Source organism: Elephas maximus, chromosome 9 (assembly GCF_024166365.1).
Source record: "Elephas maximus indicus isolate mEleMax1 chromosome 9, mEleMax1 primary haplotype, whole genome shotgun sequence".
Classification (NCBI taxonomy): domain Eukaryota; kingdom Metazoa; phylum Chordata; class Mammalia; order Proboscidea; family Elephantidae; genus Elephas; species Elephas maximus.
The window spans coordinates 51,036,500-51,057,602 of record NC_064827.1 but is presented as its reverse complement, the minus strand read 5'-3'; the positions used below and the strand labels follow the sequence as shown (position 1 = coordinate 51,057,602).

At 39.7% G+C, this 21,103-nt stretch overlaps 1 protein-coding gene across 1 annotated transcript in view; it reads right to left on the bottom strand.

Moving 5' to 3' along the window:
* Window positions 1-21,103, bottom strand: part of PLPPR1 (phospholipid phosphatase related 1) — a 159,002-nt gene that overhangs the window by 24,615 nt on the left and 113,284 nt on the right. Inside the window, exon 4 of the mRNA XM_049895892.1 lies at window positions 19,003-19,135. Within this exon, the coding sequence (XP_049751849.1) occupies window positions 19,003-19,135 (133 nt within the window). The remainder of the gene's footprint in view (window positions 1-19,002; window positions 19,136-21,103) is intronic.

Sequence of the window (21,103 nt, the reverse complement as noted above, 5' to 3'; positions counted from 1 at the left end):
TTCACAGCCAGCATCAGCTCCTACGGGGCTTTTGTAAGGAAACCCGAGCCATCCCTCTGTTACTTAACCTGGAGCCCCTTGTGTGCATTTTTAGAAATTTCTCCTTCAAGCCTCAGAAGCTAAAAATAGCACAGCCATTTTTCTCCTCAGATTGGGGAGAAGGACCATTTATAGTTTCTTTGTATTGCAAGGCATGATTTGAAGGAGATATTTAAAAAATCTCTGCCATTAGTTTGGTGTCTAAAATTCTTTCTCTAAGTGAGATCATATTTTTGAAATTTTAACAGGCATATGTTGCATTCTGGTCACCCCTAGCTGGTTCTATTTATCTTATGGCTCTCCTTGTTTTCTATAAATGGTGTTCCTTGCTTCAGGGGAGTGGATTAGATTTCTGAATGGATTTTCAAATTTACAGCAGACAAAAAGTCTTTCGAGTCACAGAGCTATATGCTTGAGAAACTTGTTGCTTCATTTGTTCTGAATTCCAAAAATGGCTTGGATAGGGAGTTCTTATCATGGCCTGGAAGACTAGCCCACTGAGTGTCTAAAATCAACCACAAGTAAGGAAGGATGTAGATGATAATGTCACAGCAGTTTTCTCCCCATACAAGAAGAAAATAGAGCCCTGCCTGGCCTGGTGGATGGTGTGAAGAGGCACTTCCATGCACCCTGCCTCATGCTGGTATAAAACACCCCAGGACTGGGTAGTAGAAATCTCCAGAATGGTTTTTGGAAACCCAGTTGAAGAGTACCCTGTGCTTCTCACGGTGTAGCTCAGGAACCCTGCGAGCCTTTTAGAGAAGTTTCACATCCAGCATGGATGGCACCAGAGCAACAGGGCACCTGCATGAACAATGGCCAAGGGAGGGTCAAGTTGGTTGAGTCCAAGGGCCACCTCACAGGACTCACACATTCTGGCATGGTATGGAGCAGTCAGACATGAATTCTTAGATCTCTAAAGGGTGAGAGGCACTGGAATGTTGATAGGGCCAGGGGGCTAGAAGAGGCCTGGAGTTAGGAGAAAGAGACTGGAATCTGCTGACCATGTCCATGGTCTCTGTCATGATGACATGGACAGTCTAAGGAAACCTGACTATGCTTCTCCTTTGTGGTGTAAAAGAATCTAAAACTGACACTTGCCAGGCAAGTCAAAGGATGAAGTAATAGAAGATGAAGGTGTTAAAAAGTCTCTAATGTTTTTCTCAGTGTTTTAATTGGACCCCATCTGATCTTCCATAGGAGATCTTTGGACAAGTTAGGATCTTTGATCACTAGTAGTTTAGAACATGGAGCTGAAACTTTGTGACCTGGTCCCTGCTACAGAATTAGTACATGGCTCCAGCCCTTTTACCTCCCGAAGAAGTAGTAAGAGGAGCAGCGATGTAACCAGGAAATGCGCATGATGAGGGTCTTTGAAGCCACAGATAATTGGCTGAAGGTCTACTGGTCCATGATAACAGGGCTCATTCCAGGATACCTTCAGGCTGCCCAGACACAGAACTGGTCAAAATCAGAAACCAACCAGCCACTGCTGGGGAGGATTCTGTTGTTTTCCACCCAGGTAGTAGAGGAATAATTAGCAGAATCTGGTGGGGTTAGCAAAGGAAGGACTACATTCCTTTTAACCTCAAAGAGGCTGTGACTTTGGGAGGAGCCCCTGAACTGAAGGCCAGATGTCCCACATTAAATTATAAATGTATAATATCCAGTTTAAAATGGCATCTTGCTACCTGCCTCTGATGGATCATCACTCAATTGTCCACTAAAACATACATGATGATAGTGAGAAAAGACAGAAACTCATAATAACACTGAGAACTAAGACTGATGCCAACTCAAAGGAAGAATCAGTGAAGGTTTTCCACTATCTCTAAGACATACAGTTGGGGGTAGATTTCTTTCCCTCGATTTCTCTTTCTCCCACTTCCGCACACACACACACAGGGCATTTTATCTCATGGAAAACTTAAGCTTATCCTTGGAGGACAGAGACTACAGGAGAAAACTTAGGGAGAGAGTTCCTCTCTCCCCTATTGTCTGGCCGCTGACTCAGAGATCTAGGATTTAGAACACTCAAATGATAGGGCTGCTGTCTCTCCACTGGATGGGTTCTGCTCTTTGAATCTGTCAGACAACTGTCTCCTCTCTGCCTTCATCTTTCTAAATGTATTTAGAGACACACTCCTGGACAACAACTAGGCAGGAAGTGGCAGGGGGATAGGTACTGCATCTTGAGAGGAGTAGACTCACATGTTAGTCCTCTCCTAGAGCAGCACATGCTGGGTGCTGTAGCTCTGTGTGCATTTCATCTTTCCACAGCACTGGAGAATCAAGAAGTGGGTAGGAAGAAATGCCAGTTCAATGGAGCTGTGGAGCTCTAGTTGAAAGCCTGCAAACTAGGGACTGGCCTCAGCATTGTGCAACCAACCTGCTTTTAAGCCATAGCTCTGAAAAGCCGGCCAAGAGCAAGTCATACCTCTGTTAGCTGCAGTGATTGTCAGTTTACATGTTAATATATGGACACATGTATTTGGATCCTATGCATTTGCACACAGAGAAATTAACCCATGAAATTTTACAAAAGCAAAGGGTAGTGAAAAAGGCACAAAATCAAGTTATCTGGGTTAAATTAGTGACAGCACTCTTCATATGTGAAAAGGGGGGTGGAGTGATCCCATCCTGGAAGGCTTCCACGGCTCTGGGGGCATTTTTTACTCTGTCCTGCAGCTTGTGCCACCCTCTGCCCCACTCCTTCCTCCACCTATGTTCTCAACCTCTCATCAAAAACTGTTCAAATAGGACTGTTGTTTTGCCTATGTGTAGCAAAACTATATAATGAAAGAGAGAATGAAATAATTACTCCATAGTGTGATACCGAGAATACCTGAGCATTTTCTCTCCTTAACATGCTTTATTCAAACTGGAAGTTTTCTAATAAAGAAAGTAATTTATCTGCAGTTACCATTTCCTTGAAAGGATGTACTGAGTTGATGAGATGTTTGACTATGACTGCCATAGATACTAGGTAATAGTGAGAATAGCTAATACGTAGTACTCAGTAGGTACTGGGCACTGTTCTAAGCACTTTACAGTGTTAATTCATTTAGTACTCATGGCAGCTCTATAAGGCAGACACTATTATTATCTTCACACTTCACAGATGAAGAAAACGAGGCACAGAGAGGTTAATTAACCTGACCCAGGTCACTATTTACTACTGGTAAATAGTGCAGTTGAGATTAGAAACTAAACAGTCTGGTTCCAGAGTCCATATTCTTAATCATAATTCTCTTTAAGCATTAAAAAAAATAGCTAGGCATTAGGTCATGATAAAAGCACTTTAACTATATATGCTTGGTACCAATTCACAAAAAAAGGGCAAGGATTTAAAGCATGTCTCCGATGAAATGTATTGCGTTTGCCACAGTAGAACAAGAATTCCTCAATTCTGTAGAAAGTAATTTCCAAGGAGAGTATGATGGAATACCTATGATACGTCATAACTGAACGAGGCACTACTGTTATCACCTTGGCAATGAATCCGCTTTTTTTTTTTTTAATTATGATACAAACACCATCAGTGCAAATGAACCCACATACATCAACTATTATTCATGCTTAAAAAGAAGTTTGTGGCAAAATTGAAAACACTGGTTCCATGGACAGTTCATTTCAGGAGTTCGGAGAGCAAGAATTCTTGTGGTCTCCTTCTCCTCTAGGTGCTATGCAAACACAAACTGCTGACAGCAGTCTACATCTCTCAATGGTATGGTTTTAATCATAAGAATCGTTTTCATTTAAATCAATTAATTTGAAGCTCAGTTACTCCATCTATAAAATGGATTTTAATAGCCCTTACATCAGAGGGTTATTACGCAAATCACAGAAAATAGCTGTAAAAACACTTTGTACATTGTGGGTCCTATATAGATATTGGAGTCCTGGTGGCACAGTGGTTAAAAGCTATGGCTACTAACCAAAAGGTTGGCAGTTCGAATCTACCAAAAGTTCCCTGGAAAACCTATGCAGCAGTTTTACTCTGTCCTACAGGGTTGCTATAAGCTGGAATTGACTCAATGGCAACGGGTTTTTTTTGGGGGGGTATATAAATATTAATTATTATTATTACCATAACTGAGTACAGTACACGTCCTCGGTATTTTAAATAAATTTATTACAAAGTTATTTTGAAAATGGAGGAAAGAGATAAGAAATCTATAATTCTAATACTCCAAAGCAAATATTTGACTCTATTATTCATTTTTGCATCAATAGAACACCTTTTCCAACGTGATGAGCTGATGTGTGTGTATTTTTTTTTTAATGCCCTGTATTTGTCATTAGTGTAACAACTTATCATGATAAGTGAAGATGAAGGATAATTACTTAATAAAGATGATGTGTAATCAACTACAGAATTCTTTGTTGTGGGGAGCTGTCCTGTGCATTGCAGGTTGTTCAGCTGCATCCCTGGCTTCTACCCACTAAACGCCAGTTTCCGACTTCCCCTCTCCCCAGAGTTGTGACAACCAAAAATATCTCCAGACATTGCCAAATGTCCTATAGGGGGCAAAATCATCTTGAAGAGAACCATAGGAATAGACGTAAAATTAAAGTAATGAAGATATTTTAAATCTAGATTCAGAATATCTTCATTATTTGTGGGGGTGCCTGCTGCAACATAGTAAGGGTGCAAGCACACTTATGAACGAAGATGAAATGGGGAATCTAGGAAAGATGCAAGCTTGCGTTTGTTCTTGAAATTTTGCAGAAATGCCCAGAAATTATTATTCTAGGTCCTGGTGCTGTAGAGGTGTGGATGAAGCTTTAAGCTCCTTGGTGCTAAGAGTATTCTAATCTCAACAGGAGTGTCTTCGTAATGCCTCCTTTCCCAGGACATTACCTCAGGGCTTTATCTCTCAAATGCCTCATGCCTCTCTCACTGTCCGTCCACATTAGCTTCTAAATATCTGCTTCTCGGTCCCCCCAGGCAGTGTGGATCCAAATACTGATTGATAGAGACAAAAATCCAACAAGTCTGCCAGAGGCAATGATATTTTAAAATAGATGGAGGATGTGGATCCACCTAAGTCTAGAGAGAAGCCCCCAGATACAAACAAAACGTAGAGAAAAAAAGGAATCCAAAAACAGAAGACTCCCAAAATAACAGTCTTCAAATTTGGCCCTTGCTAATTTCTTGTTTATAAGTTCCTAAAGCTGAGGTTGGTAATCTGTACCCACCCATCCCCACCACCAGACCAGCATCAAACTCTGATGGGTGGCTTCCAACCCTGCTGGTGACTAACAGATGCTGGTCTGGTACTACTGTCCTCTGCTTGATGCATTTCCTAATCTCTTTCATTTACAGTGTAATGATTTGTAGTCCCTGGGTGGCATAGATGGTTAAGTGCTTGACTACTAGCCAACAGTTGTCGGCTCAAACTCACCCACATGTGCCTTAGAAGATAGGCCTGGCAATCTGTTTCCAAAAGATCACAGCCTTGAATACCCTATGGAGCAGTTCTACTCAGCACACATGGGTTCTCCGTGAGTCAGAATCAACTCCAACAACCATAACGTAATAATCTAAATTCTGTTTCTAAGACACACACTGCTTTATTATTGCTTTATAGAAAGCTTTGAAACAGCTCTTTACCAATTGTTTGGACTCACTTTAGATGCCTGAATAGCATTTGTGTGCCTTGGTTACCTAATTTGGTTATATGTTTGTTGTTAGGTGCTATTGGGCCATTTCTGACTCAGAGTGACCCTATGTACAGCAGAACAAAACACTACACAGTCCTGTGTCACCCTTACAATCATTGTTATGCTTGAGCCCACTGCTGCAGCCACTGTGTCGGTTGAGGGTCTTCCTCTTTTCGCTGACCCTCTACTTTATCAAGCACGATGTCCTTCTCCAGGGACTGGGTCCTCTTGATAACATGTCCAAAGTATATGAGACAAAGTCTGGCCAACCTAACTACTAAGGAGCATTCTAGCTGTACTTCTTCCAAGACAGATTTGTTCATGTTATATGTTTAATACCTTGCATAGCAAAAATATTCGTATGGTTTTTTAAAAAAACAGTCTTTGAAACTGCATTTAAAATATTCAGTGGTTCTGGCCCCTAGGGGACATTTTGCAATTTCTGGAGACATTTTTGATTGACACTAGTGGGGAGGGAAATGCTACTGGCATCTGATGGGTAGATGCCAGGGATCTTGTAAACATTCTACAGAGTACAGGACAGTCCTTACCCTCCTGCAGAAACAGAATTATCTGGTCCCAAATAGGAACAGTGCTTAAGTTAAGAAACTCTGTTTCAGAAGATTAACCCACAAGGTGCTAGGGAAAGCAGATCCCTGCTCAATTAGTCCTTTTGAGTTCAGCATCTAAACACTGCTGCTGGGGAGGGCCCTTTGCAAAGGATGACTAGAGTCACATATGACTAACTTTCCTCTTGATAACGAGGGTGATCTACAGAGTTTTAGTCCAGGAGTCTTGTTTAGGTCCGCAATGTTCTGGTTCACAGAGGATGACATTTAAAGGGGAGCGGATTTGTCTCTACATTGAGCAGAGCAACCAAAAGCAGCCTCATCACAACTCCTCAAGACCTGAGCAAGGGTTGACCCCTGGCTACCTATGCCTTTTAGGCCAACCATAGCTCCCAGCTTCAGCATCCCTCCTCCCGTATATCCTTGAACCTCACCCATCAAATCCCTGGTAGGAATGGCCAAATGTCTTAGTCTCAAAATCTGGTGGCTTGGCTGCTTATGGGGTCTAAACACTAGGGTTCCATTTTTTCCCTAAGATCCATTCTGGCTGTCTCCTCCTGACCTGTATATCTGAGCTTCAACTCTGGTTCCTGCTGCTCAGTTCTGGAAACATCTCCGTCTACTTATAGGTCCGTACCTGGCCTTGCTCTTAACATTTTTCTTTTAAAGACTAGATTCCTAGTTTAGAACCAAGTCAGGTGCATGGGGCCCTGTGAATTATTTTAAGACTACCTGGGCAGGCTGGACTTTCTGAATCAGCACATGGAGATGGCCTGGTTCTCTGGGCACCACACCCCCTGGAGTGAGTAATGAAGTGTCAGGGACCGTCCCTGCCCTGATTGCTCCATCCTGTTGTGAAGTCACTGTCACATCTAGATAGTATTTGCATTGTATGACATCTTCCCTTCATTTAAAACTGCACACCTATTCTCCAAAACTCTCTAATTCTTTACATATGTTCTTTTTTTATCTGCAGCACTTATTTTCTAGATAGGTTTTTTTTTTTTTTTTTTTAAGAAAAAGCACCATAATTTACTTATTTATTTTGTTTAATGTCTGGCTTTTCCTACTAGAATGTAACTTAATAAGGAAAATTTTCATTCTGTTTTGTTCACTAATATGTCCTCAGCATTTCAATCAATATCAGGCATATAGTAGATGCTCAATAAATTTCTTGTTGCAGGTTGAGTGAGTATGACCAGTCCTCTGGCCTGTAATTTAATTATAAATACTGGTTGCAAGTAGAAAGGAGCTGATTATGTAAAATAAATTCTCTTTCCAGACAAAGTATATTTAAATGACTTTCGAAATTGAGAAGGATTTTCCAGTTCTTGAAAAGGCTGACATTAAGCTTATCTCAGAGTATCAATTCTTACAACCACAAAACACTGTGACCGGGAGGCACGGCCAAGATGGCAGAGTAATCAGATGCTTCCTGTGGTCCCTCTTACAACAAAGACCAGAAAAAACAAGTGAATCAATTATATATGATAATCTAGGAGCCCTGAACATCAAAGGCAAAGCTGAGGAATTGGGTGAGTGGCAGGAGGAGGGAGAGATGGTTCAGAAGCAACAAGGAGTTGCCAGACCTGACCCAGTAGGAACTGGCTCCCTGTAGGCTGGATCAGCTGGTGTTCACACTGAGGCAAGCAGTGGCCTTCGGGACTCATTTTCCATATTGGGAGAGGCCAAGTGGTGGAGAGTCCACTCAAGCCTCTAGAACCAGCAAAAAAGCAGCGTTTAATCAGCAAAAGATAAGTACATGCATCTAACCTACTGTGTGGATCATAAAAACACCAAGTTTGGGAAGAACCTCTCTCCCATTTACCTGCTCCCTCCCTGCTCTGCACTGGGTCTGTGCCAGCTTCAGTAATTGCTGCTTCTCCTGGGCCAGAAGTAGGACCTGTCATGTGCCTTGAACCATTCTCCTGGCCTTGGGGAGGGAACAAATTAACAAACAGGAAAAAATAATCTGCCAGCTCCCCTAAGCCAGGAACTTTAGGGAAGGCACAGCTCCTTTGCCTAGGCACAGGCATAAGGGGTCCATGGACTTTGAATGCTTTTCACCTCTACATAGACTTGTGTGGGCCCATTTCAACAGGGTAGGCCCACATTAGCACAACGGGATATATACCTGAAGCCTAATTTCACTGTATCAGCTACATGGTGGAGTGGAAGTTTTGTGTCATGTGACACCACTCTGCCCATTAAGCAGGGTTCTCACCTACCCATAGCAGGGACCTGAGGACTGGTGGCTCCACCCACATCACCTAGCCACTTGTGACAGGGGTCCAAGAATGAGTGGTTCCTCCCAGTCCTTACAGCCAACAGCATTGGGTGCCCATAGTCTGGCTACAAAACCCACCCACCTATACACTCTAGGGAACAGGGACACGTTTTCTTCCCAGACACTCAGAGGCAGCCATCAGCCCCCTGCCTTGTTCAGTGTGTGAACCCCTACTGCAGCCAGATACCTGTGCCTCTTCCAATCACTCCTGCCCATCTAGGACTGTAGGTGAGAGCCTGCACCACACACTTGCTGACCGACTACCTGGACACCTGAGCTGAATCCATACAAGAAAAGTAAATGGACTCCTGGGCTTACATATCTAGTAACAGATCTAACCACCTGGTGACAGGACATTAGAGCTTCAAAGGTGCCAATAATCAAACAAGCTCACTCAAGGAGCCTATTCGGGCATATCAAAATGAAACAAAACAAGAAGTTAGGACACAGTAAGCAAACATAAAATAAATAAATATAATAACTTATTGACAACAGTTAATATCAAATCACATAAAGAGGCACATCATGATGGCTTCAGCAAGCTTCCAAAACAAAGAATCAAGAAATCTTCTGGAGGAAGATAATTTCTTAGAATTATAGGAGGTAGAATACAAAAGATTAATATACAGAACTCTTCAAGAGATCAGGAAGGAGATCAGGCAAAATGCAGAACAAGCCAAGGAACACCCAGACAAAGCAATAGAGGAACTTAAGAAAACTATAGGCAAGCACAATGACACATTTAACAGGCTGCAAGAATCTATAGAGAGTCATCAAACAGAAATCCAGAAGATTAACAATAAAATTTCAGAATTAGACAACTCAATAGAAAGTCATAGGAGCAGAATTGAGGCAATGAAGTCAGAACTAGTGAGGTTGAAGATAAAGGACTTGGCACAAATTTATTTGAGCAAAAATCAGATTAAAGAATTTAAAGAAATGAAACCCTAAGAATTGTGTGGGACTCTCTCAAGAGAAATAACTTACAAGTGATTGGAGTACCAGAACGGGGGGGTAGGGATATCAGAAAATACAAAGAGGATAGTTGAAGATTTGTTGGCAGAAAACATCCCTGACATTGTGAAAGATAGGAAGATATCTATCCAAGATGCTCATCGAACCCCACAAAAGGCAGATCCCAAAAGAAAGTCACCAGGACATTATAATCAAACTTGCCAAAATGAAAGATAAAGAGAGAATTTTAAGAGCAGCTAGGGATAAATAAAAAGTCACCTACAAAGGAGAGTCAATAAGATTAAGCTCTGACTACTCAGCAGAAACGATGCAGGCAAGAAGGCAATGGTATGACTTATATAAAGACTTGAAGGAAAAAAATTGCCAGCTATGAAATAAATATCCAGCAAAACTGTCTTTCAAATATGATGGTGAAATTAGGGCATTTCCAGATAAACAGAGGTTTAGGGAATTTGCAAAAACCAAACAAAAATTACAAAAAATACTAATGGGAGTACTCTGATAAGAAAATCAATAACATCAGATAACAATCCAAGACTAGAACACAGGAAAGATCAACTAGAAATCAACCCAGATAGGGAAGTAACAAAAATAAATCAAAGCTAAATCACTGAAAAAAGGGAAACAGAGACATCAATATATAAAAGATGACAACATTAAAACAAAAAGAGGGACTAAAAAATGTAGTCATAGATCTTTCATATGGAGAGGAAGTCAAGGCAATACAAAGAAATAAAATATTGGTTTAAACTTAGAAAAATAGGGCTAAATATTGAGGTAACCACAAAAGAAACCAACAATCCTACACATCAAAAAAAAAAAAAAAACAAGAAAAACAAAGACTCAGTGAATACAAAATCAACAACAGTGAAAAAGAAAAGAAAATACATAAAGAAAAATGTCTCAGCGCAAAAAATTAAGTGTAATGAAGAAACTCAACAACATGGGAAAAAAAAAAGACATCAAACAACAGCACTAAACTCATACCTATCAATAACTATGCTGAATGTAAATGAACTAAACGCACCAATAAAAGGACAGAGAGTGGCAGAATGGATTAAAAAAAACATGATTTGCCTATCTGCTGCCTACAAGAGACATACCTTAGATTTAAAGACACAAACAAACTAAAACTCAAAGGATGGGAAAAAATACATCAAGCAAACAACAATCAAAAAAAGAGCAAGAGTAGCAATATTAATTTCTGACAAAATAGACTTTAAAGTAAAATTCACCACAAAGGATAAGGACACTATTTAATGATTAAAGGGCCAATACACTAGGAGGATCTAACCATAATAAATATTTACCCACCCAATGACAGGGCTCCAAAAAACATAAAACAAACTCTAACAGCATTGAAAAGCAAGATAGACAGCTCTACAATAATAGTAGACTTCAACACACCACTTTCCATGAAGGACAGAACATCCAGAAAGAAGCTCAATAAAGACATGGAAGATTCAAATGCCACAATCAACCAACTTGACCTCATAGACATATACAGAACACTCCACCAAACAGCGGCCAAGTATACTTTCTTTTCCAATGCACATGGAACAGTCTCTAGTATAGACCACATATTAGGTCACAAAGCAAGCCTTAGCAGAATCCAAAACACTGAAATATTACAAAGCATCTTCTCTGACCATAAAGCCATAAAAGTAGAAATCAATAACAGAAAAAGCAGGGAAAAGAAATCGAACCTTTAGCAACTGAACAACACCTTCCTCAAAAATGACTAGGCTATAGAAGAAATTAAGAACAGAATAAAGAAATTCATAGAATCCAATTAGAATGAAAACACTTCCTATCAGAACCTTTGGGACACAGCTAACGCAGTGTTCAGATGTCAATTTATAGCAATAAACGCACACATTCAAGAAGAAGAAACAGCCAAAATCAAAACATTAACCCTATAACTCAAACAAATAGAAAGAGAGCAACAAAAGAAACCCTCAGCCACCAGAAGAAAGCAAATAATAAAAATTAGAACAGGATTAAATGAAATAGAAAATAGAAAAACAACTGAAGGAGTTAACAAGACCAAAAGCTGTTTTTCTGAAAAGATCAACAAAATTGATAAACCACTGGCCCAAATGACAAAAGAAAAACAGGACAGGAAGCAAATAACCTGAATAAGAAATGAGATGGGCTATATCACAACAGACCCAAATGAAATTAAAAGAATCATAACACAATACTATGAAAAATTGTACTCTAACAAATTTGAAAACCCAGCAGAAATGAAAAGTTTCTGAAAACACACTACCTACCTAAACTCTGGTGGTGTAGTGGTTAAGTGCTACAGCTGCTAACCAAAAGGTTGGCAGTTCAAATCCACCAGGCGCTCCTTGGAAACTCTATGGGGCAGTTCTACTCGGTCGTATAGGGTTGCTATGAGTCAGAATCGACTTGACGGCAATGGGTTTATCTAAACTAAAACAGAAGGAGAATAACTAAATAAACCTATAACAAAAGAAGAGATTGAAAAGGTAATTAAAAAACTACCAATAAAAAAAAAGCCCTGGCCTGGATGGTTTCAATGGAGAATTCTACCAAACTTTCAGAGAAGAGTTAACACCACCACTACTAAAGGTATTTCAGAGCATAGGAAAGGATGGAATATCTCAAACTCACTCTACGAAGCCAGCATAATCCTGATACCAAAACCAGATAAAGACATAACAAAAAAAGAAAATTACCGACCTATATCCCTCATGAGGAAACCCTGGTGATGCAGTGGTTAAGAGCTCGGCTGCTAACCAAAGGTCAACAACTGAAATCCACCAGGTGCTCCTTGGAAACTCTATGGGGCAGTTCTACTCTGTCCTATAGGGTTGCTATGAGTTGGAATTAACTCAAGGGCAATGGGCTTGGTTGTTTTTTTTTTTTTTTTAATATCCCTCATGAAGAGGGACATAAGACACAAAAATCCTCAACAAAATTCTAGCCAATAGAATTCAATAACATAACAAAAAAATAATTCACCATGACCACGTGGGATTCATACCAGGTATGCAGGGATGGTTTACATTAGAAAAACAAAAAAATTTTAATTCATCACATAAAATAAAAGACAAAAACCACATGATTTTTTCAACTGATGCAGAAAAGGCATTTGACAATGTTCAACACCCATTCATGATAAAAACTCTCAGCAAAATAGAAACAGAAGGGAAATTCCTCAGCATAATAAAGGGCACTTATAAAAGTCAACAGCAAACATTATCTTAAATGGAGAGTGTCCGAAAGCATTCCGCTTGAGAACGGGAACCAGACAAGGATGGGATGCCCTTTATTACCACTCTTATTCGACATTGTGCTGGGTCCTAGCCAGAGCAATTAGGGTAGAAAAAGAAATAAAGGGCATCCAATTGGTAAAAAAAGTAAAAGTATCTCTAGTTACAGATGATATGATCTTATACCCAGAAAACCCTAAAGAATCCACAAGAAAACTACTGGCACTAATATAAGATCTCAGCAAAGTTTCAGGATACAAGATAAACATACAAATACCAGTTGGATTCCTCTAAACTAACAAAGAGAACGTCAAAGAGGAAATCACCAAATCAATACCATTTACAATAGCCCCCAAGAAGGTAAAATACATAGGAATAAATCTAACCAGAGACATAAAAGACCTATATAAAGAAAACTACAGGACATTATTGCAAGAAACCAAGAGACCTACATAAGTAGAAAAACATACTTTGCTCATGGATAGGAAGACTCAACATTGTGAAAATGTCAATTCTATCCTCAGCGATCTACAGATACAGTGCAATCCCAATATAAATTCCAATGGCATTTTTTAATGAGATGAAGAAACAAATCACCAACTTTGTATGGAATGGGAAGAGGCCCTGGATAAGTAAAGAATTACTGAAGAAGAAGAACAAAGTGGGAGGCCTCGCGCTACCTGGTTTTAGAATCTATTATACCACCTTGGTAGTCAAAACAGCCTGGTACTGCTACAGCAATAGATACATAGACCAATGGAACAGAATTGAGAATCCAGGCATAAATTTATCCATCTATGAGCAGCTGATGTTTGACAAAGACCCAAAGTCCATTAACTGGGGAAAAGACAGTCTCTCTTTAACAAACGGTGCTGGCATAACTGGATACCCATCTGTGAAAAAAATGAAACAAGACCCATACCTCACACCATGCACAAAAACTAACTGAAAATGGATCAAAGACCTAAACATAAAATCCAAAACAATAAGGATCATGGAAGAAAAAATAGGGACAGCTCTAGGAGCCCTAGTACATGGCATAAACAGTGTACAAAACATTACTAACAATGCACAAACACCAGAAGAGAAACTAGATAACTGGGAGTGCCTAAAAATCGAACACTTATGTTCATCCAAAGTCTTCACCAAAAGAGTAAAAAGACAACCTACAGACTGGGAAAAAAATTTGGGGTACGGCACATCTGATCAGCACCTAATCTCTAAAATCTGCAAGATAGTGCAAAACCTCAACAACAAAAGGACAAAGAACCCAATTGAAAAATGGGCAAAAGAAATGAACAGGCACAGATACATGAGGAAAAGCTTCCAATCATTAGCCATTAGAGAAATGTAAATCAAAACTACAATGAGATACCATCTCACCTCAACAAGGCTAGCATTAATCCAAAAAACACAAAATAATAAATGTTAGAGACGTTGTGGAGAGACTAGAACACTTTTAAACTGCTGATGGGAATGTAAAATGGTACAACCACTTTGGAAAGTTGTTCAGTGCTTCCTTAAAAAGCTAGAAGTACCATATGATCCATCAATCCCACTCCTTGGAATATATCCTAGAGAAATAAGAGTCCTCATATGAATAGATAAATGCACATCCATGTTCACTGCAGCACTGTTCACAATAGCAAAAAGATGGAAACAACCTAGGTGCCCAACAATGGACAAATGGATAAACAAATTATTGCATATTCATACAGTGGAATACTATGCAGCGATAAAGAACAGCAATGAATCTGTGAAACATAACATGGATGAAGCTGGAAGGCATTATGCCGACTGAAATTAGTCAGTTGCAAAAGGACAAATATTGTATGAGACCACTATTATAAGAACTCAAGAAAATGTTTAAACACAGAAGAAAATATTCTTTGATGATTACGAGGGTGGGGGGAGGGGGCAGAGGGCTATTCACTAACTAGATAGTAGATAAGTGAAGGGAAGGACAACACACAATACAGGGGTGGTCAGCACAACTGGACTAAACCAAAAGCTAAGAAGTTTCCTGAATACAATTAAACACTTTGAGGGACAGAGTAGCAGTGCTGAGGGTCTGGAGACCATGGTTTCAGTGTACAGCTAGGTCAACTGGCATAACAAAGTTTATTAAGAAAATATTCTGCATCCCATTTTGCTGAGTGGCTACTGGGGTCTCAAAAGCTACTGAGCGGCCATCTAAGATAAGTCAATTAGTTTTAACCCACCTGGAGCAAAGGAGAATGAAGAACACCAAAGACACAACGAAAATATTAGCCCAAGAGACAGAAAGGGCCATATAAACCAGAGACTCCATTAGCCTGAGACCAGAAGAACTAGATGGTGCCCAGGTACCACCAATGACTGCCCTGACAGGGAATACAACAGAGAGTCCCTGATGGAACACGAGAAAAGTGAGGTGCAGAACCCAAATTCTAGTAAAAAGACTAGACTTAATGGCCTAACTGAGACTGGAGGGACCCCAGAAGACACGGCCCCCAGACTCTCTGTTAGCCCAGTACTGAAACCATTCCCAATGCCAATTCTTCAGACAAAGATTAGACTAGACTATAAGACATAAAATGATATTTATGAAGAGAGTGCTTCTTAGCTCAAGTAGATACATGAGACTAAATGGGCGAATTCTGTCTAGAGGAGAGATGAGAAGGCAAAAAGGGACAGGAGCTCGTTGAATGGACATAGGAAATCCGGGGTGGAAAGGAAGAGTATGCTGTCACATTACAGGGAGAGCAACTAGGGTCACAAAACAATGTGTATAAACCTTTGCATGAGAAACTAACTTGAATTGTAAACTTTCACTTAAAGCACAATAAAAAAGAAAAAACAAAACACTGTGACCTTTGAAACTGCATTTAAAATATTCATGTCTCATTTAGATCACACTTTGTTCATGGCAGTTAATTAGTGTTGCACAAATTAATTGTATACCAGGTCACTTTCTATTCTGTCCAGTGCCACCTAATCTTTGGACCTGACCTAAAGGGCATTAAGACTTTCTTGGTATTTAATTAAAATTTTATTAGAAATAATAATGGGGCAAGTATGTGATACCAACTGAAAAGATCATAATAACTAGTTGCAGGAAGACAGTCTACTTAAGGTGCTAATAGACAGTCTGATCTTATATATTTGGATCTTTTTTCTTTTTTTCCAACTCAAAAAAAGGTTAACTATTCAGGACTAAAACAAAAACAAAAACAACCCTTGGCTGCTGAGTTGATTTCAATTCACAGCACTCTACAGAACAGAGTAGAACTGCCCCATAGAGTTTCCACCCAGTGGCTCTGCAGGAGAGAGACCTGGTGATCTGCTTTCCTAAAGATTACAGCCCAGAAAACACTACGGGGCAGTTCTACTCTATGACATAGAGTCTCTGTGACTCTGGGTCGACTACAGCAACTAACAACAACAGCAGTTCATTGGATGTGAGGACTGAAGGAAGAACAAGTTTGGAGTGGCGCTTGGGTTTTTGACTTGAAAAACCAGGTGGATCCTAGTGCCATAAAACAAGAGGGAAAGCATGTAGTAGGCACTTCATTATTCAGCAATTCCCTTCCCCTGCTGTTTCCTCTAGTTCTCCAAGGTCTACATGTTGCCCCTTGATCTCTCCCCACCCTATCCCTGGTTCCTTACAAGCAGCATCTTATGCTGAACTTTAACTGATCTAATCTGAATGTACCCGGCTGCTTCCAAGATCCAGCTCTCTGTTAGCTTACGATAAACCCAAATGGATTCATGTGTCACTGATTATGAATGTGGGAATCTGCCCAGGGTGACAAATGTATGTGTTAACGGTGGCCTTTCTGAAACCATGTGTTGGTCCAATGCAGTGACTCAAGCAGGAATTTCAGGCACTACGACAGGCAATCTGGAGCATCCGTTCCTAGATAGTGGGAACCTTCGGATATCCCTCAACTCAGACCACACAATGAACATAGACTTGCTCTGCTAATGCATACAGGCAGGCCTACATAAATGAGAGATGCCAGTTAAAATTTCCATTCTTTGGACACTGCCCCAGCTGGGGTGGGTGTGGCTAGTCTTTGCCATGAGATATTGGAGGGATATTAAACATGCTAACTTGTTATCTATAATTATCAAGGACCCCTGGTGGTACAGTGGTTAAGAGCTTGGCTTCTAACCAAAAGGTCAGCAGTTTGAATCCACCAGCTGCTCCTTGGAATCCCTATGGAGCATTTCTACTCTGTCCTATAGGGTCATTATGAGTTAGAATAGACAATGGGTTTGGTTTTTTTGTTTATTTTTTAGCAGGATTGTTGTAAGGATTAAAGGATAAAAAATGCTTGGCACAATACCTGGTAATGGGTATTGTATTGTATTATAATTGTTATTCTTATCACCCAGGGGTTTTTATAAGTCACAGGAGGAGATCTCTAGAACATGCCTTCAATATCCCTAGTCCCCAGATTTTTGCCAGGGATAAAATCAGCAACTCTTCATATTTCCATTTAATTGTAATTGAATAACCTCCTGCTTTGAAAACTTGCTTTAATTGTCTGTGCAGGATGCAGATCCGATGTTGGTCATAAAATCAAATTATGTATGTGTGTGTGTGTATGCTCACAAAATACACACACAGACACACACACACCACTATATATCAGATTCTTCATCTGTAAAATTAGGACTCTAACCTATTTTACAGGGTATTGGGAGGATTAAATGAAATAATGCGTATGAACTGTCTAGCTCAGTATCCTATATGATAAATAGTCTTTTTCCTTATTCTCTTTTTCTTTCATGATTTATCATCTAGCCACTCTGGTTACCAAACTTTGGACATCGCTGAAAGGCATCATTGTTTGGAATGAGTGGACTAGACACTAGGCTCGTGTTGATTACCTAATGAGCCAACTGCAGACTTCCACAGGCTATTCTGCAAATACCATAGGTAAATGCCCAAGACTATTTTAAGGGTTGATTTTTTTAAACTAAATTTTACTAGGCCGTCTACCACTTCCCTTATTCTCACTCAAATAAGAGAAGTTGTTGCATATTTGGTTTTGATGTGGTCACTTGCCCACAATTTCAGGCAATTCAACCCTTTTGCACACACACGAAAAAAAATTAAGGATTACCAAGAGATTTAAGAGCAAGCTGTGTTCTGGTCCTCACTTTCCCGGTTGTTAGTTCTATATATTCTAAATGATATCATGGCTTGTCTTAATACCTGCTATTTTCACAATCTGTTTTTGTTGTTGAAACCCTGGTTGAGTTTTTGTTGTTGTTGTTGTTGAAACCCTGGTGGTGTAGTGGTTAAGTGCTATGGCTACTAACCAGAGGGTCGGCAGTTTGAATCTGCCAGGTGCTCCTTGGAAACTCTATGGGGCAGTTCTACTCTGTCCTATAGGGTCACTATGAGTCGGAATCAACTTGATGGCACTGGGTTCGGTTTTTTTGGTCTGGGAGTTTTTTGGGGGTTTTCATGAAGATCAGGTCAGTTAGTCTTTGCAGGATCCTCATGAGACCACTGTAGTTAAAAAAAAAAAAACTGTAGTAGTTATCATTTATTGAGTACTTACTGTGTAGAAACTGTACTGAAAGCTCTATATTCAAGTTCTCTATTCTTACCTTTACCCCTACACATATTAATTCCCATATTTATAATTCTCATCCATATCACCCCAGGAGTTTTTTTAAAAGTCTTAGAAGAAGACTTCAATATCCCTTATCATGAACACTGATGCTAGTTAACTGTTTCAAATTCTGAAAGGCATTCTTTTCAAGTACCTGAAAGATTAGGTTTCCCACACTTTGTCAAATTCCGTGCATAAGAAAACTACCAGATGGGAAATCTTTGCCAGAAAATTTTGATTATTTCTAAATTCATTTTATTGGTGTTCTCCATTGCCCCCCTCTTCATGTGACTTAGCTAAGAGTATATGGCAATACCCAGTCAATACTAAAAGATAAGCCCAGAGAGATTGTCAGATAAATGTTGTATAGGGAAAAAAAAAGAAAGTTGAAATCATTCATAAAATAATAAGTACTGTTACACTTCAAAAATTTGACTGGACACCAAATGATAGGATTAGGCTCAATTTCTGCACTTGCTGAGAAGTCCCCGAAGTGGCCAGGATTTTTTAAGTTGATGCTTCTGTAGCTTAGCTGATTTTATCAAGCATGTTCACCATTAGTAAACTTTACCTATAAGCAAAGGATCAGTTCATCATGTTCTTCTACTCACCTATAAACCTTATGATCCTTCGGAGTAAGGGGTTCAGGTAACAGCATTCTCCGGTCAAAATCGTTTTCTCCTGGGCAATCAGGGATTCTCTGGTTGACTTTATGAAATACATGGATATCTCACCAATGAAAATCTGGGAAAAGAACGTTTAAGAAATGTCAAGGTGGAGAACTGTTTGATGAAAGAGACCACTTCCTTCCCCCCTCTTTAATAATTTTTGAGGATCTACAATCCTTTTAAAAGATGGAGGGTTAGATAGTAGTTTACATTTAACTCTTTAAAAGAATGAGAGAAAGCAACAATTGATCATTTCATATAGATATCAGGCTGTAATATTAGATTCTAAGGTCAAATAACATGACATTAAAATAATTAGAATTATTCTTCACATGTCTGTCAGTTTGTCGTACTGTGGTTCACAGGTTCCCAACACCCAGAAGAAGGAGAATACTTTTAAAATACAGATAGGAGAGGTAAGGATAGGCCAAAGTTAGCAGAGGAAGAGAGAGACCAGAGAAAGAAGGAGAGAAGAGTTGTCCAATGGGGATTTTATTAATTTCTTTTTTGGGTGGGGGGAAGAGTTTGTGGTTAGTGATGTGGTACTCCTTCTACCCTCCAAGCATCTGCCAGTTTATTGTACTGTGGGGACTTGTGTGTTGCTGTGATGCTGGAAGGTATGCCACCGGTATTCAAATACCAGCAGGGTCATCTGTGGCGGAGAGGTCTCAGCTGAGCTTCTAGACTAAAACAGACTAGGAAGAAGGATCTGGTGCCCTACTTCTGAGAATTAGTCAGTGAAAACCTTATGAATGGTTGCGGAACACTGTCTGATACAGTGCCGGAAGATGAGCCCCCCAGGTCAGAAGGCAGTCAAAAGATGGCTGGGGAAGAGCTGTCTCCTCAAAGTAGAGTCAACTTTAATGATGTGGATGGAGTCAAGCTTTCGGGACCTTCATTTGCCAATGTGGCATGACTGAAAATGAGACGAAATGAGTGCAAACATCCATTAATAATCAGAAGCTGGAATGTATAAAGTATGAAACTAGGAAAATTGGAAGTCATCAAAAGTGAAATGGAATGCATAAACATCGATATCCTAGGCATTAGTGAGCTGAAATGGACTGGTATTGGACATTTTGAATCGGACAATCATACGGTCTACTAGGCTGGGAATGACAACTTGAAGAGGAATGGCATTGCATTCATTGTCAAAAAGAACATTTTAAGATCTATCCTAAAGTACAATGCTTTCAGTGATAATAGTCACATGCCTACTAGGAAGACCAGTTAATACCACTATTATTCAAATTTAAGCACCAACCACTAATGCCAAAGATGAAGAAATTGAACATTTTTACCAACTTTTGCAGTCTGAAATTGATCAAACATGCAATCAAGATGCATTTGGTAATTACTCGTTATTGGAATGCAAATGTTGGAAACAAAGAAGAAGGATTGGTAGTAGGAAAATATGGCCTTGGTGATAAAAATGGTGCCAGAGATTGCATGATAGAATTTTGCAAGACCAATGACTTCTTCATTGAAATACCTTTTTCCACCAACATAAACAGTGACTATACATGTGGACCCCATCAGATGGAATACACAGGAATCAAATGGACTAGATCTGTGGAAACAGACAATGGGAAAGCTCAGTATCATCAGTAAGAAAAAGGCCAGGGGTCAGATCATCAATTACTCATTAGCAAGTTTAAGTTGAAACAGAAGAAAATTAGAACAAGTCGATGAGAGCCAACTTATGACCCTGAGTATATCCCACCTGAATTTAAAGACCATCTCAAGAATAGATTTGACGTGTTGAACACTAATGGCCAAAGACCAGATGAGTTGTGGAATGACATCAAGGACATCATACATGAAAAAAGCAAGAGGTCATTAAAAAGACAGGAGAGAAAGAAAAGACCTAAATGGATGTCAGAAGAGACTCTGAAACTTGCTCTTGAATGTAGAGTAGATAAAGCAAAAAGAACAAAATGATGAAGTAAAAGAGCTGAACAGAAGGTTTCAAAGATGGCCTGAGAAGACAAAGTATTATGATAACATGTGAAAAGACCTAGAGAAAGAAAACCAAAAGCAAAGA